This window comes from Muntiacus reevesi, chromosome 3 (genome assembly GCF_963930625.1).
Source record: "Muntiacus reevesi chromosome 3, mMunRee1.1, whole genome shotgun sequence".
NCBI classification, from domain to species: domain Eukaryota; kingdom Metazoa; phylum Chordata; class Mammalia; order Artiodactyla; family Cervidae; genus Muntiacus; species Muntiacus reevesi.
The window spans coordinates 91,261,988-91,278,390 of NC_089251.1; the positions used below are offsets into that span (position 1 = coordinate 91,261,988).

The window sequence follows — 16,403 nt, forward strand, 5'->3', positions numbered from 1 at the left end:
TTCATTCTGCCTCTAGCATCAGGACAGAACTGTTCAAAAGACAAGACCACTTTGAATAAAAGGACATGTTTCTGAAATAAAGGAACTAAAAATATTACTCATGATCCTTCAAAAATTTCATATAGTCTTTCTTGGTCTGTGTCTATTAATTACATTATCCCCATGTTAAGAATGCTGCCTAGGCACAGAGCAGGATTCAGTAAATATTTTGTAATGAAAAAAATTTTACTTATCTGTTGCCTTTAATTTAATATCTAAATAGATACCATATTCTTTTATAATTACAATATGGAAATGTCTATGAACAAAATAGATAAACTTTTTGTCATATGCTGAGGAAAGAATGGTGGTAGTAAGATTCATCCAAAGTTTTTGCAGCAGCAGCAACGCAGCAAGCGTATGGTCAGTGTTTGGGGACAGAGGTAAATATCCGCAATCCATGCATACCTTTGATTTCTTCTTTTAGTGCCTAAGGAAGCAGAAGAGCATCATCATTGTTTTGTATTTGACACTGATTACAGTGAGTCTCTACTGGAATATTTTTATATATTAATAGCTTTATCTCTGTAGGACACTTTGCACACACACTTTCTTTAAACAATCTTTACCTTTTTTTTTTCTTTTTGGAAAGCACTTTTCTTGGAATCGCTATTTAAGTTGGCTCAAAAATCAAAAGGCATAAATAGGCATGTCCTTAAGTCTCCCTCCCACAGGTGTCCCCCAGTTTCCACCTCCCTCCCAAATATAAAACTGTTGTTACTTGCATGTGTATCTTTGTGAGAATTTAAGAAACTGCATGTTCAAGCTAATATGAATATATATTCCACCACACTACCTTTTTAAGCCACAAATGATAGCATTTCAAACACTGTTCTACACTGTTTTCCCCTAACACAGGATCTTTCTGTATCAGGCATACAGCACAGCCTTATTCTTTTCTGTGTCAGCACAGTGTTCCATTATATGCATTCTAACTTTCTAGGCTGCCCCAGTGAAGAACTTTTAGACTGCTCCTTGTGTTTTGCTTTTTGAGCAAAGAACAGCTGTTCTTTAAAACCACACCGAAGAGGCTTCCCTGGTGGCTCAGTGGTAAAGAATCCGCCTGCCCACGCAGGAGATGTGGGTTTGATCCCTGACGCAGGAAGGTCCCACACGCTGTGGAGCAACTGAGCCCATGCACGTAACTACGGAGCCTGAGCTCTAGAGCCTGAGAACCGCAACTGCTGAACCCCGTGCAGCCTGGAGCCTTGCTACACAAGAGAAGCCCCTGCTCTCCACGACTAGAGAAAAGCCCTTGCAGCAACCAAGGCCCAGCTTAGCCAAAAATAAATAAATGAAACAAAATTATATTAAAAAAAAAAAAAAACCCACACTGGGAGCTCCCTGGTGGCTTAGTAGTTAAGATTCAGCACTTTCACAACAGAAGCCTGGGTTCAACCCCTGGTTGAGGAACTTGAGATTTCACAAGCTGAGCAGCATGGGCAAAATTTTTAAAAATTACTTGAATAAAAGAAAAAATATATGTAGCTTCATGTAAAAATATTAAAAAAAATAAAACCATGTTCACCAGCACCAATTCCCCAATTTTACTGTAGATCAGAATAAATAAAGTTGTAAATTAGGAGATTTGTTTAAGGCTACAAATGATGTCAGGGCCCAAGTGTAAATGAGGAACCACAATCAAATAGATATTTAGTCCCTGCAGCACCAGGAGATAAGCTCCAGGACCTGAATGGGGCCGGAGGTCAGGCTCAGGCCTTCCTGCCCTGCCAACCCTGCTCCAGTGGTTGTGGGCCTGGCTGCGTAGCTGCTCCAGGTTAAAAGTACACCAATACCAGGAGATGAATTCTCTGAAATGGAAAGTCTTTCAGGCATTAAACATTTAATTTCTCTGTAAAATAGTAACCAAACCCAGGCCAGCTCTCCTTTCCCTCTATCAACTATGCTCCAATATAAAATAAAATTTACAAAAAAAGAAAACAGACGCAGGGCTGGCCTGCACAGTCAGCTTCCTAGGGCAACGACAGACAAGTGAGCAAGGTTCTCCAGCAAGGGTGGGCCCAGAGAGAGCATGTGTTCAGTAGGGGCCCAAAGGAAACTTCGAGCCCAAGGTGATATAGATGACATTCTCCCAAGTGGAGGAAAGTGCCGTCATGCCCCTTGGACTTGGTGCAGGTTCCCTGCAGTGCTTACAGGTAAGATGATGGTGATGGCAGCTGACACTGATGAGGGGTTCACCGTGTGGCAGACACTCTTCTCAGTGCTTTACATGACTTTACCACTAATCCTCGAAAGAGCCCTTTGAGGCAAATCCTGTTACTCTCTCTGTTACAAATTAGGAAACTGAGGCAAAGGGAGGTTACGTAACTTGCTCAGTCACACAGCAGTCACAAGAAAGCAGCAGTGCCCAGATCTGAAATGTGGGCAGTCTAACTCCAGAACCTACATCCCTGTGACCAGGGCTTCAGGCCAGGGGATGTGCTGTAATTAACAGACCCCCTAGGAGCCCAGTTGCACTAGGCAGCCTGAGTAGTTTTGGTAACAAAACCCAAAGTTCTACCTGCTGGGGGTGATCTGGGCCAGCCAGGTCTTCTTGCCTTGTCATCTACCTTGGCCCCAATCCCTGGGGTCACAAGGGGCTGGCAGTGCTTCTGGAGGATAGAACTGGTTGCTGTTGCACCTCAGACTGCCCAGTGACCACCAGCATGCCCCAGGGCCTTCTGTGCCCACAGCCAGGGAATCTGAAGATGGATCCAACAAGGAACCAGAGTATCCATGGACCTAAGTATCTAGGACACAAGGCAGGAAAGGCTGGATCCAGAGGGTGGAGGGCATTTATTCCCTGCTAGGCAGGTGGGGAGGCAGCATGGGAGCCTAGCGAAGAAGTGAGGGAGGGGCAGTCAAGGCAGGAGGTCTGATCTGGGCAAAGGGCCGGAAGCATGGAGAGACCAATGGGCAGGGGCCAGAGGGAGGGTCATGCCAAGAAGGGTGGGAAAGGCCTGGAAGAGTCGTTTGGAACACCTGGACTGGACTTTCATGGCCAGAGCTGTGCTTTACAAAAGTTAAAATAGGTTATAAAGTCCAATTTTCCAGAATGATAAACACACTGATGGAGGGGTGAGCTTACAGACACAGGTGCAAGGGTCAAGGCTGGTATAAACTGCAAGCAAAATAAGCATAGATCATGAATACACTGGGCCTTAACCAGGTTAAATCTGATGTTCCAGCCCCCTGCTGTTGTCATTGGGTCTGGGACAGCTGGAGCAGCTCTCAATCAGGCCATGCCTCCATTTACCCACCTGTAAAGTCTAAAAGAGGCTTAAATGAAACCTTCAAATCTACAAGAACATGTATCTTTTATTGTCTTATGTTTACAAACACTATTCAATATGCAACACTAACAGTAAACATTGGTAGTACTATACAGGGAAATATAAAATAACTATTGGGTGGCCTGTTTTCAATTTTGAATAAAATTTGCATTTGCCTACAATACAATCCCAGATAGCTTCAGTTTATGTTTTTCTGAGATCCGGAGTCCTGCTCACATGATGTGAACTGCACTGTGCTCTCCTAGGATGGGGAGTACAATGCTGTCTCCACTTGCAGGCCCTTCAGATGCAGAGGTGTGAGAAAGCAGCGCTGCTGCCTCTACTCACCTGATTAACCATCTGGTGCTGCTGGACAGTTCTCTTCTCTTTAAATTCTTCTGATTCAATTTTAATTTCATACATTGCCCCACAGCCTCCTGAAATAAATGTCATTTGAAAGTGTTTCAGTTATTAAGTTACAGCAACCACAGTTCCTTATGTCCTTGAATAAGTACCACACAATCCGAAGAAGGTCTGAATGTCATCATTCAGCAGAAAGCTGCTAAGATTGTTAGATGATCATGGCTTACAATCTGATCCCGCCCTCCTCCTGGCAGGCTGCCTCAATCCCAAATGTGCTCTTCCTTCTGCAAAGCGCTTGTATTCCCCAGCATTACTGCTTCCAGGGTAGGAAAGATAAGGCACAAGACATGCAAAGCCTAAGAAATGTCAGCTGTCCTACTAGTTCCTTTTATTAAGCCAACAAATGCCATGGAAGAAGACGGGAGGGACTGAATTTCAATGGCCCGTCCCAAAGGACCAGCAATTGGTATTTTTAAAAATGCAAAAACACATTAAAATCTGACGTGAAAACCACGTGCAGTCATATCTGAAAGTAAAGGAATAAGGAAGTGTGAGAGAGATGATCTGAATGCTATCATTCAGCAGAAAGCTGAATGATATGGACACAGCATTACAATGAACAGTGAAGATGTGCTAATCACAGAGCTGGGCTCTCCAGCAGCCCTGCTCTACAAGCTGCATTAAGGGTTTCCCCCTGGGCTGTGGCTGGTAAGGGACAGCTCTCAAGGCAGAGTTTGTCTGGACCCATCTACCCCTAGACCAAGCTTTGTCTCCATGTGGCTTGAGAGCTAGGGCTGATGAATGATAACAATAAAATGTGCTGCTAGGACTTCCCTGGTGGTCCAGTGGCTAAGACTCTGTGCTCCCTATCCCGGGGGCCTGCGTTCGATCCCTGGTCAGCTAACTAGATCCTACATGCTGCAACCTGACACAAACAAATAAATAAAAAAATAAAATGTGCTGCTCTAGCATGAAACAATTCAGCAAGAAAGTGCCATTCATTCAATAGGCTTTGTTAAGCTTTTCTTATATGTTCTAGGAGACTAAACTTTGGCTAAACCAAGGTTCCCAGCCTTGATCCCCTTTCTGCACTCTACCCAGGACTAGGCAGAGCCAGACCAGAGGTCAAGTTCCAGCTCTGCCCTAACTGGGCCTGTGGCAGGTACAGGACTGGTGACATCAAGACCTCAGCATTGCCCTGGGACCCCTGCAGGGGGCTCACTCAACCTGCCATTCTGACAGATCTTTAGATTGGTTCATTTCCTACAGTGACCAGGATAAAAGGACTCTCTGAACTTTCTCCTAATCCTTGTAAATGTTATGTTCTGAGAAACCAGTGAGCCCTAGAGCAATGGAGAATGATAAAGACTGTCTGGGTGTGGGAATCGCCAACTTGTCCACATGCATGTCTGGATAAAGGCCTTATCTTTCCCGTCCAATGGGGGCAGACGTTGATTGCCCAGCCTGCTCCTAATACACAGTCAGCCTGAACTTCTGAGGCCCCAGCGGCCATTCAAGAAAAGCGGGGCCTGGCCAGGGCTGGTCACTGGGCTCAGGACAGTCTCCCTGGGTCCTGGTCCTGCTGCTGCCTCCCTGTAAAGGGCCAGGCAAATTCTTTGGCTTCTCTGGACTCATTCTTCCTGGAATCTGTTCCAGCTCTGGCATTCTAGGATGTCAGAAGAATGTGGGGAAATTAAAGTCTGGCTCATCTCAAAGTCAAACTAAAGACTGGAGCTGAGCCCCAGGGTGACTGAGAGGAGTCTAATCTGAGCCGAGCCAGGTTGGCAACCCTGAGTCCTCGGAGTTCCCCGCTGAAGTCTCTGCATTCCCACCTCCACCCCTTCCGGGAGGAGAGGCCAAGGTCGATCTGTCCAAAACCCCCACACACTGAGAAGCCACTGGTGGTGAGTACCAGTCCCCTGCCCTGTTCCCCTCCAGCGAGTAACATCCTACCAAACTCTGTGGGAGAGATGAGAGCAAACCTTACCTGAAATGTCAGTGACTTTGATAGCTGTAGCTCGAGGAAACTTCTCTTTGAGAATCTGGGTCACTTTGAGCTCCCCCTCAGTCTGTGAGGCAAACGTGCGCTGGGCCCAGTGGAGAAGAGGAAGCTGCCACAGAACAGAGGAGAGTCACTGTGCAGGCCCCTCTGACCTCCCCTGGGAGGCAGGGCCCTGGGCTAAATCGGGGGGACTGCGTGGCATCAGATGCCCATTGAAGTTCCCCAGGATGCAGAATAAACTTTTTTTGAGGGAGGAGTGGAATTGTAAATAACTAACTTGGACTTCAGAGATAACAAGGCCCCTAAGTTAATTCAACAGATGTTTATTCCTCATGACAGTGACACCCTATCATGAAGACAGCTTTAGTGAGGTGCCTGAAGTGCCAAGTGATATGCCCAAGGTTGGATCCCATAGTAAGATGCAGACTAGGTGAGGCCAGGCATGCCCTGCTTGGGCAAGCATGCCACTGACCATGTGCTAATGGGACCAAACAGCACCCACCCTTTAGGCCTGATTAACATTCCACATTCTCTCCATTGGGTATAACCCTGTGACCTACTGCTATAAGGCAGCTATTCTCTGCAATCCTTATTGGAAAGAAGAAACAATTCTGTGAAAGGACCTGAAAGAGGAATATTTTTAGATTATTTACCATTGGAAGTAACATTCTTCCCTCCCCCAATGGCTACCCTAAGGAGCCAGTGCTTCTGATGGGAATGTGTCTTAACCCTTAGGGATGAAGATGCAGAAAATCATGCCAGCAGCCCCTTGGCTAGGTTAAGCACATGCTGAAAAGAGAGACTGAAAATAGCATGGCAGGGACTTCCCTGGAGATCCAGTGGCTAAGACTCTGCACTTCCAATGGAGGGGGCCTGGGTTTGATCCCTGGTGGGGGAACTAGATCCCACATGCAGCAACTAAGAGTTTGCATGCTGCAACTAAAGCTCCTGTATGCTGCAGCAAAGATAAAAAATTCTGCATGCTTCAGCTGAGACCCAGTGCAGCCTAACAAATAAGTAAAAATAAATATTGAAAAAAAGAAAATAAAGTATGGCAGGGCTTCAGTGTCAGGGTAAAGATTTTGGACTTTTTACACAGGCTTCTTGATGCCAATGTAACAGTGCCTTTTGAAGCAAGTCAGGAAAGAGTTCCACATAAGAGTATCTTTAAAAACGGAGTAGTACCAGGCTCCCTGGCTGGAGGGGGATGGTGGGTGGAGTGCTGTTCACCACATGCTGGTGCTGAAGCTACCATCCCTTCACCCGCTCAGTCTTGCCCATCCTCAGGCCTTTTCTGATGGCCTAAAGCAGGGTCCTGTGTTATAGAACCTCAGAGCACCTTCTTTAAAATGCCCTGTGCACTGACTCTTTCACCAATTGGTCTTAGAGGCCAAGACATGGGTCTGTCCTGCTATTGCATTTTTCCAGAACTGACACAGGGCAGGCCCTCAGGAGAACTTGAGTGATGAGTGAATGAATGAGCAGGGGGAAATATCCACACAATTCGGGGCATATGTATTGTGCTGTCATTTGCTCAGTCGTGTCTGACTCTTTGTGACCCCAGGGACTGTAGCCCGCCAGGCTCCTCTGGCCTCGAGGATTCTCCAGGCAAGAATACTGGAGTGGGTTGCCATGCTCTCCTCCAGGGGATCTTCCCAAGCCAGGGATTGGACCCAGGTTCTCCGCATTGCAGGCGGACTGTTTCCCGGCTGAGCCACCAGAGAAAACCGGCATATGTACTAGGCACCCCCAAAGAAGTCCTAATTCTAGCAGGCAGCTGAAATGCAGGTCAGGAGAAAGATCTGGAGGGAGACTGAGTGCTGTTCAGAGGGACAGAATCTTATGTTGTGGACCTGGGTAAGACTGGATGGACCGCAGACCTTCTCTGAAAACGGTGCCCTGGGGGCGGGGCTGGGGGCAAAGGCAGAGGGTAGCCAGGTGGCAGGCAGCGCAGCAGTCACTAAAAGGTGAGAGTGGGGTTAGCACTATGGCTCTTTGGGAAAAGTCTTTCCCTCATCTCTGCTGATCTGCAGGCAGCGGCCTTTAAACCAGCAATCTACTGACAAAACCCCTGGAATGTCGATTGTCCATAATGAAAGTCACCAGCAGCAGTGCCTTTCTTGCTTGGGGGAGGCAGGTCCAAGAGAAGGAAGAATGTAAGAGGAAAGCAAAAGAAATGGATGGAGTGAAGGAAGAATGAATCAGCAAGGGGGAGAAAAAATTAGGAGAACGTATGGTGAGTGCCCTCTACTGGCTCCCAACTCCAGGAGTGTGAGATTTGGAAAGGGTCAAGGTCACAGAAGCCAGGAGGACGTTCCGGAGTCCTGACTCAGTCATAGGAACCGGCACGCACTCCGCGACTCCAGGCTCTGACTCCCACGTCTTCGGCTCAGTAAACCGACATTGCTTTTTCCGTGCCTGCTGGATTACGACTGTTTAGGTATCCGTTCCCCTCGGCCTCAACCCCCACCCCGTTGGGGAGCTCCCCCAGCACGCGCCGGGCCTGACACTTCTCTCAGTACCCGTAGCCGTGGCCACTGAATGAATGAACCAGCAAATCAATGAATGAGAGAAAGGAGGCGAAGCCCCTGGCCCGGCGCGTCGCCCTCCGCGGGCCGTCTCTCCAACCCCGGCCCGCCCCGCGGTCCCAGCGCAGTTCTTGCCCCGGGGCGAGTGGCTCGGTCCCCGTCCACGCTCACCCGGCGGGTTCCGCGAAGCAGAGGCCCTGCCGCGGCCGGGCTCCACGCCGCCATGCCCGGCCGACGCGGCCCGCCGTCCGAGGTCGCCGTGTCGCCCAAAAGACGCGGAGTCCGGGACCAGAGCCGCCGCCGCCACGGGCGAGGCCGCCCCCTGCCGTCCGGAGGCCGCGAGCCGCCCCGCACGCCCGGGACGCCCAGGGCCCCGCCGTCTGCCCTGACTCTCCTGGCTTCCTCTGCCTTCTAGCCCTCGCCCCCAGTGGGTCCTTCCGCCTCGGCCTAGAAGCCGGTGCTCGGACTCCCCGTCGTTCCAAGGACCCTGGTGCCCCAGGTGGAACGCCCCCATTCCTACTCTCCACCAGAAAACCTGCTGCTACACGGAGGAGCTTCGACTTCTCGCTCCATGAGGGAGCCGGGGTAGGATTTTAAGCAGGGGAGTCGTTTTCAGATTTGGGTTTAGAAAGATCATTGGCCCCTGCAAGAGCGGGGACAGTCGCAGTGGTCCAGAGACTAAAGGCCTGAACAGCAGCAGGAATGGGAGGAGTGGACTCAGACACCTGGGAGGTGAATGGACTGGAAGACAGTATTGGCGGGAGAGGGGATGAAGGCGTCAGGGATGACTCTCAGGTTTCTGGCTTGGACAATGAAATGGATAGAGGAGGACTAGGTTTGGGGTGAAGAGGGTCGACTAACTCAGTTTTGGATGTCCCTGAATTTAAGGTGCCTGCAGGAAATGGCTCAGCAGAAGAGCCACTGGAGCCACAGACCTTGGATAGCCTGGCAAACTCTTTAAGATGTTTTGCAAAATTCAAACACCACTCCCATCCGCTGGAAAGCTCAACCAGCAGATCAACTGGAAGCTAAGGAATGATATTGACCTTCCCTGATCCTCCTGACTTGAATCAACTAAAACTTTGACTCTTGACAACTTTTGCCCCCATTCTAGACTGAATTCTCCTCGGCCAAGCCCTTTCATGAATGTGCATATAACCTTAGCTTAAAATTTCTCTGCTTTTACTCTTGGGGAGATACTGTGTTCTCTTTACTTGTTGTCTGATCACCAAGTCATGTTCAATCCTTTGCAACCCCATGGACTGCAGCATGCCAGGCCTCCTTGTCCTTCACTATCTCCCAGAGTTTGCTCAAACTCATGTCCATTGTGTCAGTGATGCCATCCAACCATCTCATCCTGTGTCACCCCAGCATCAGGGTCTTTTCCAATGACTCGGCTCTTCACATCAAGTGGCCAAAGTATCAGAGCTTCAGCTTCAGCACCAGTCCTTCCAATGAATATTCAGGGTTTATTTCCTTTAGGATTGACTAGTTTGATTTCCTTGCTGTCCAAGGGACTCTCAAGTCTTCTACAGCACCAAAATTTGAAAGCATCAATTCTTCGGCACTTAGCTTTCTCAACTGAAAAATAGCCTTCATTATTACTGGACTGCTTGTACCTCCCTATGCAAACTGATGCAACAATATGGCTTATGTGGTAACCAACTCATCTTTTAAAGTCAGTTCAAGCCTTGTCTTCTGATCAGTCATAAATATTCTGTTCAGCACCACTAAAATAATCTGTCACAGAGAAACCTTTTGCCTCCTGTAGGTAGGTTGCCTAAGCCTGAAATAACCTTTTTACTTGCCTTTTAAGTCTTTTCATTTCTGTAGCCCTCTGGAACTCCCCTTTACTGGCTAGATGAGATGCTGCCTGAATTAACAGTCAATAAAGCCAATTAGATTTTTTAAATTTACTGTTGAATTTTGTCTTTTTGACCCTCATAATTTTTCCTTTCATCAGTGCTAATGCTCAATTGTATCCAACTCTTTGCAACCCCATGGACTGTAACCCCCCGAGCTCCTCTGTCCATGGGATTTCCCAGGCAAGAATACTGGAGTGGGTTGCCATTACTTCCTCCAGGGGATCTCCCTGACTCGGAGATTGAACCCATGTCTCCCGCAGCTCTGGCATTGGGCAGGTAGATTCTTTACCACTGGGAAGCCCCAATTTCTCCTTTGCATTACTGTTAATAGCCTCATTTTTTTTTCTTTGCTTGATTCTTTAACAATTAGAGTTGGTGGGATTAGGGATAATTTACAAACTTTCAATTTTTCTTCAGAGATGTAACTAAACTGCCAAAGACATTTCTTCCAGAGTATAGTGGAGAATCACCTCTTTGCTACTTAATGGGGAGGTCTCAATGAGGCAGACCATATCCCATGACCTAGGCTGGTTGATCAGATTTAGGGATTGGCTTAGAGTTGGTCACATGATCTGAGCCAGACTAATCAGAATTGGTCTAGAGACTTTAGGGAACTAAGGAAAATAAAGGATCATTTGCACCTGGGTTGCTAAACTGGTAGAAGGTGTACTCTTGGGGACTATCTTTGTAACCATGTGGGCAGTGCCACAGTGGAAATGAAGCAGGCACAGAGGAAAGGAGAGCTGAGAAGAGATACACGTTTGACATCGTTTGTGCAACTGGAAACAAGCAGAGCCAGAACTGAACACTAAAGCAATTTTAGTTGGTTTAGTTATTTTTAACTAAGAGACCAGTGTTAAATTCACTGAACTGCATTTGCAAAATTCCTTCTTTCCTTTACTGAAAATCAGTACTTTTGCTCCAACATTCTTCACATAACAGTAGCTCACTTCTTTTTTTTCTCCTGGCTGTGTTGGGTCTTCATTGTAGCCTGCGGACCTCTCTTGCTGCAGAGGAGGCAGGCACAGTAGTCGTGGCCCACGAGGCCACGAGCTTAGCTGCCCCATGGCAACCGGAATTTAATTCCCCTACGGGATTGAACCTATGTTCCCTACATTAGAAAGCAATTTCTTAACCCCTAGATCCAACCAGTCCATCCTAAAGGAGATCAGTCCTGAGTGTTCATTGGAAGGACTGATGCTGAAGCTCAAACTCCAATACTTTGGCCACCTCAAGAGTTGACTCATTGGAAAAGACCCTGATGCTGGGAGGGATTGGGGGCAGGAAGAGAAAGGACGACAGAGAATGAGATGGCTGGATGGCATTACCAACTCGATGGACATGAGTTTGAGTCCATCGAGTCCAGGAGTTGGTGATGGACAGGGAGGCCTGGCATGCTGCAATTCATGGGGTCGCAAAGAGTCGGACATAACTGAGCGACTGAACTGAACTGGATCACCTGGGGAGTGGTTATTTTGGACTATCTGCTTTAGTATCTTCCTCCTACCCTGTTTTTGAAACTGCCGTTGGAGCCACCTGAAATTAAAACTTGTTCATTATTTGCTTAATTAAAATCCTTCAGAGTCATCACCTACAAGTGAAAAACCCAAGTTCTTTCATTTGACTTACCTCTACCTACCTGTCCAATTGCAATATATCCTTCACTAATACTGGACTGCTTGACTTCCCTATACAAACTGTGCAAAAATTCTGTTATGTTGTAACCACCCATCTTTTAAGGCAGTTCCAGTTTTGCCTCCTCCAAGGAGCCACCTGACTCAGGGTCTTTTCCAGTGAGTCGGCTCTTCCCATCAGGTAGCCAAAGTATTAGAGCTTCAGCTTCAGCATCAGTCCTTTGAATTAATATTCAGGGCTAATTTCCTTTAGGGTTGACTGGTTTGATCTCCCTTCTGTCCAAGGGACTCTCAAGAGTCTTCTCCAGCACCACAATTCGAACCCATCAATTCTTCCACGATCAGCCTTCTTTACGGTCCAACTCTCTCATCCGAACATGACTACTGGAAAAACCATGGCTGTGACTATATGAACCTTAGTTGGCAAAGTGATGTCTTTGCTTTTTAATACACTGCCTAGGTTTGTCATAACTTTCCTTCCAAGGAGCAAGCATCTTTCAATTTCATGGCTGCAGTCACCATCCACAATGATTTTGGAGCCCAAGAAAATAAGATCTGCCACTGCTTCCACTTTTCCCCTTCTATTTGCCGTAAAGTAACGAGACAGATGCCATGATCTCAGTTTTTTGAATGCTGAGTTTTAAGCCACCTTTTCTACTCTTACCTTCATCAAGAGGCTCATGAGTTCCTCTTCACTTTCTGCCATTAGAGTGCTATCATATGCATATCTGAGGTTGCTGATATTTCTCCTGGCAATCTTGATTCCAGTTTGTGATTCATCCAGCCTGGAATTTTGTATGATGTACTCTGGGTATAAGTTAAATAAAAAGGATGACAATATAAACCCTTGTACTCCTTTCCCAGTTTTGAACCAGTCAGTTGTTCCATGTAAGGTTCTAATTGCTGCTTTTTGACCTGTATACAGGTTTCTCAAGAGACAGGTAAGATGGTCTGGTACTCTCATCTCTTTAAGAATTTTCCAGTTTGTTGTGATTCACAGTCAAAGGTTTTGGTGTAGTCAATGAAGCAGAAGTAGATGTTTTGCTGGAATTTCCTTGCTTTCTCTATGATTCAACAAATGTTGGCAATTTTCTAAACCCAGTTTGTACATCTGGAATTTCTTGGTTCACATACTGCTGGAGCCTACCTTGAAGGATTTTGAGGATGATCTTGTTAAGCATGTGGAGTGAGTACAACTTTTCTGTAGTTTGAAGATTTTCTGGCATTACCCTTCTCTGGGAATGGAGTGAAAACTGATCTTTTCCAGTCCTGTGGCCACTGCTGAGTTGTCCAAATTTGCTGACATATTGAGTGCAGCACTTTAACAGCACCATCTTTTAGGATTTGAAATAGCTCAGCTGGAATTGTCACCTCCAAGCTTCCTTAGGCCCCCTTGATTTCACACTCTAGGATGTCTGGCTCTAAGTGAGTCACTGCACCATCATGGGTATTCAGCTCATCAAGACCTTTTTTGTATATTCTTCTGTGTATTCTTGCCACCTCTTCTTAATCTCCTTCTGTTGTGCTATGCTTAGTCGCTGAGTCATGTCCAATTCTTTGCGACCCCGTGGACTGTAGCCCACCAGGCTCCTCTGTCCTTGGGGAGTCTCCAGGCAAGAATACTAGAGTGGGTTGCCATGCCCTCCTCCAGGGGATCTTCCCAATTCGGGGATCGAACCCAAGTCTCCTGCATTGCAGGTGGATTCTTTACTGTCTGAGCCATCAGGAAAGCCTCTCTACTTTTGTTAGGTCCTTACCATTTCTGTGTTTTACTGTGCCCATCCTTGCATGAAATGTTCCCTTGATATCTCCAATTTTCTTGAATAGATCTCTAGTCTTTTCCAGTCTATTGTTTTCCTCTTTCTTTGCATTTTTCATTGAGGAAGGCCTTCTTATCTCACCTTGCTATCCTCTGAAACAGTGTATTCATTTGGTTGTATCTTTCCCTTTCTCCCTGGCTTTTCCTTTTGTTCTTTCCACAGCAATTTGTGAAGCCTCCTCAAACGACCACTTTGTCTTCTTGTATTTCTTTTTGGGGGAGATGGTTTTGGTCACTGCCTCCTGTCAGGCACTCTGTCTATCAGATCTACTCCCTTGAATCTATTTGTCACCTCCACTGCATAATCATAAGGGATTTGATTCAGGTCATACCTGAATGGCCTAGTAGTTTTCTCTACTTTCTTCAATTTAAGCCTGAATTTGGCAATAAGGAGTTCATGATCTGAGTCACAGTCAGCTCCGAGTCTTGTTTTTGCTGACTGTACAGAGCTTCTCCATCTTTGGCTGCAAAGAATATAATCAATCTGATTTCAATATTGACCATCCAGTGATGTCCATGTGTAGTCATCTCTTGTGTTGTTGGAAGAGGGTGTTTGCTATGACCAGTGTGTTCTTGACAAAACTGTTAAGTGTTTGCCCTGCTTCATTTTGTACTCCAAGGCCAAAATTGCCTGCTACTCCAGGTATCTCCTGACTTCCTACTTTTGCAGTCCAATCCCCTATGATAAAAAGGACATCTTTTTTTTGGTGTTATTTCTAGAAGGTCTTGTATGTCTTCATAGAACTGGTCAACTTCAGTTTCTTCAGCATCAGTGGTTGGGGCAGACTTGGATTAAATGAACCTAGATTATTGTTGTTTTTGTGATTGCATCCAAGTACTGCATTTTGGACTCTTTCGACTATGAGGATTACTGCACTTCTTCTAAGGGATTCTTGCCCACAGTAATAGATATAATGGTCATGTGAATTAAACTCTTCCATTCCTATCCATTTTCGTTCACTGATTCCTAAGATGTTGACATTCACTCTTGCTATCTCCTGCTTGACCACGTCCAGTGGACCTAACATTCCAGGTTCCTATGCAATACTGTTCTTTACATTATCAGATTCTACTTTCACCAACCAGTCACATCCACAACTGAGTCATTTCCCCTTTGGACCAGCGGCTTCATTCTTTGTGGAGCTATTAGTAACTATCCTCTGCTCAACCCCAGTGGCATATCTGACACTTTCTGACCTGGGGCTAATCTTCTGGGGTCATATCTTTTTGCCTTTTCATACTGTTCACGGTTCTCCCGCCAAGAACACTGGAGTGGTTTGCCATTCCCTCCTCCAGTGGACCATGTTTTGTCATAACTCTCCACTATGACCCGTCCATCTTGGGTGGTCCCGCACAGCGGGGCTCGTAGCTTCACTGAGTTATGCAAGCCCCTTAGCCTCAACAAGACTGTAACCCATCAAGTTGTCTTTAACTTCATTCAGAACAGTTTTGTTAGACTGTGACAGCTATAGCATGCATTTAAAAAGACACTATCAAAATTGGTGAATTTTTATGTAGCCATTTTAATATTGAACGTGGTCTGTCAGATTTTGTGCTGGAGATTTCTCCCTGGATGATACTCCACAGTTGGGTAGACTAGTTGAAGTTGACAGTGATCAAATCAAGACATCAATTGAGAATAATGTTACACCAGGAAGGAGATAGTCGACATACTCAAAATACCAAATCAATCATTGAAAATCATTTGCACGAGCTTGGTTAATCACTTTGATGTTTGGGTTCCACATAAGTTAAGCAAAAACAAACAAACAAACAAAAAACACCTTTCTTGGGAGTCCTCTATTATGAGCGATTTCTGGAAAACCAAATGATTAATTCCACAAAGTACTGCTTCCAATTAGACCAACTGGAATTTTAGTCAACAGAAAAATCAATCTTCTAGGTTTCCATGATAACCAGGTAAAAACTGCTACAGATTGGCTGGGAAGTTGATTCATCTGCCATATTCACCACATTGCACCTTCAGATTTCCATGTATTTCAGTCTTTACTAAACTCTCTGAATGGAAAAAAATTTCAACTCCCTGGAAGACTGTAAAAGGAACCTGGCATAGTTCTTTGCTCAAAAAAGATACAAAGTTTTCAGAGATAGAATCACAAATTGCCTGAAAAATGGCAAAAGGAAGTGGAACAAAATGGGACTACATTGTAAAGTAGAAATGAAAAATGTGTATTTTTACTTAAGAGTCAAAGGAACATTTTGGGCAACCCAGTACGTCTTTTTTATCCACCGGTCCATAAATTCCATGATAGGATCTTGCTTTATTAACCTGTGTCAAAAGCCCAGCGTGACACAGGACAAAAAGAGCATGCACTGATCAACAACAGCTCCAGAGCATGAATTTGAACCTTTTTAGAAAAGGATTTTCAAAACAATCTATCTTGGGCTTTCACTTTTTCCTTACCTTATTTGCATGATTTTTTAATTGCAGTCATTTTATGTTGTAGAGCCTCCTAGCACTCTTGAGCATACAGAACTTTTACAAATGCAGCCAAGAGAAAAAGACCCACCTAACTAAGTAGTCGAAGTCTGAGCTTTTGTGACATGTTTTATGAACACTGAAAATCCCTAATGTACCTCTCAACTGCCACTCCCTCAATAGGTCACTGTAAGGGTTAAATGCAATAAAACTGTTAAAAGTATTCCCCCCTCCTCCCTGCTCAAAAACAAAACAAAACAAAACAAAAACAGGTAAGTTCTTCTAAGGAAGTGATATTCAAAATGCTGGTCAGCCACAGGATAAGGAGCTTGGCCAGAATCTGAATCAATAATCTACTTCCTTCAACCAGCAAATTTGCTACAAAAAAACATCAGCTGAACAGTGCACTCAGATACTTACATTAGAGTGAAAACTCTTCAT

The 16,403-nt window shown here is 45.7% G+C and overlaps 1 protein-coding gene across 2 annotated transcripts; it reads right to left on the reverse strand.

Moving 5' to 3' along the window:
* Window positions 1–223: 223 nt before the first annotated feature.
* On the reverse strand, window positions 224–8,501 carry BOLA3 (bolA family member 3). 2 transcript variants are annotated; one of them, XM_065929580.1, is made up of 4 exons: window positions 8,376–8,501; window positions 5,662–5,785; window positions 3,660–3,748; window positions 224–469 (listed from the first exon to the last, which is right to left on the reverse strand). In XM_065929580.1, the coding sequence occupies exons 1-4, from the start codon at window positions 8,427–8,429 to the stop codon at window positions 404–406; spliced, it is 333 nt and encodes a 110-aa protein (XP_065785652.1). In that variant the 5' UTR covers window positions 8,430–8,501; the 3' UTR covers window positions 224–403. The 2 variants fall into 2 exon arrangements, with proteins under 2 accessions (XP_065785652.1, XP_065785651.1); XM_065929579.1 differs by lacking the exon at window positions 8,376–8,501 and adding an exon at window positions 6,237–8,142.
* Between the last annotated feature and the right edge of the window lie 7,902 nt (window positions 8,502–16,403).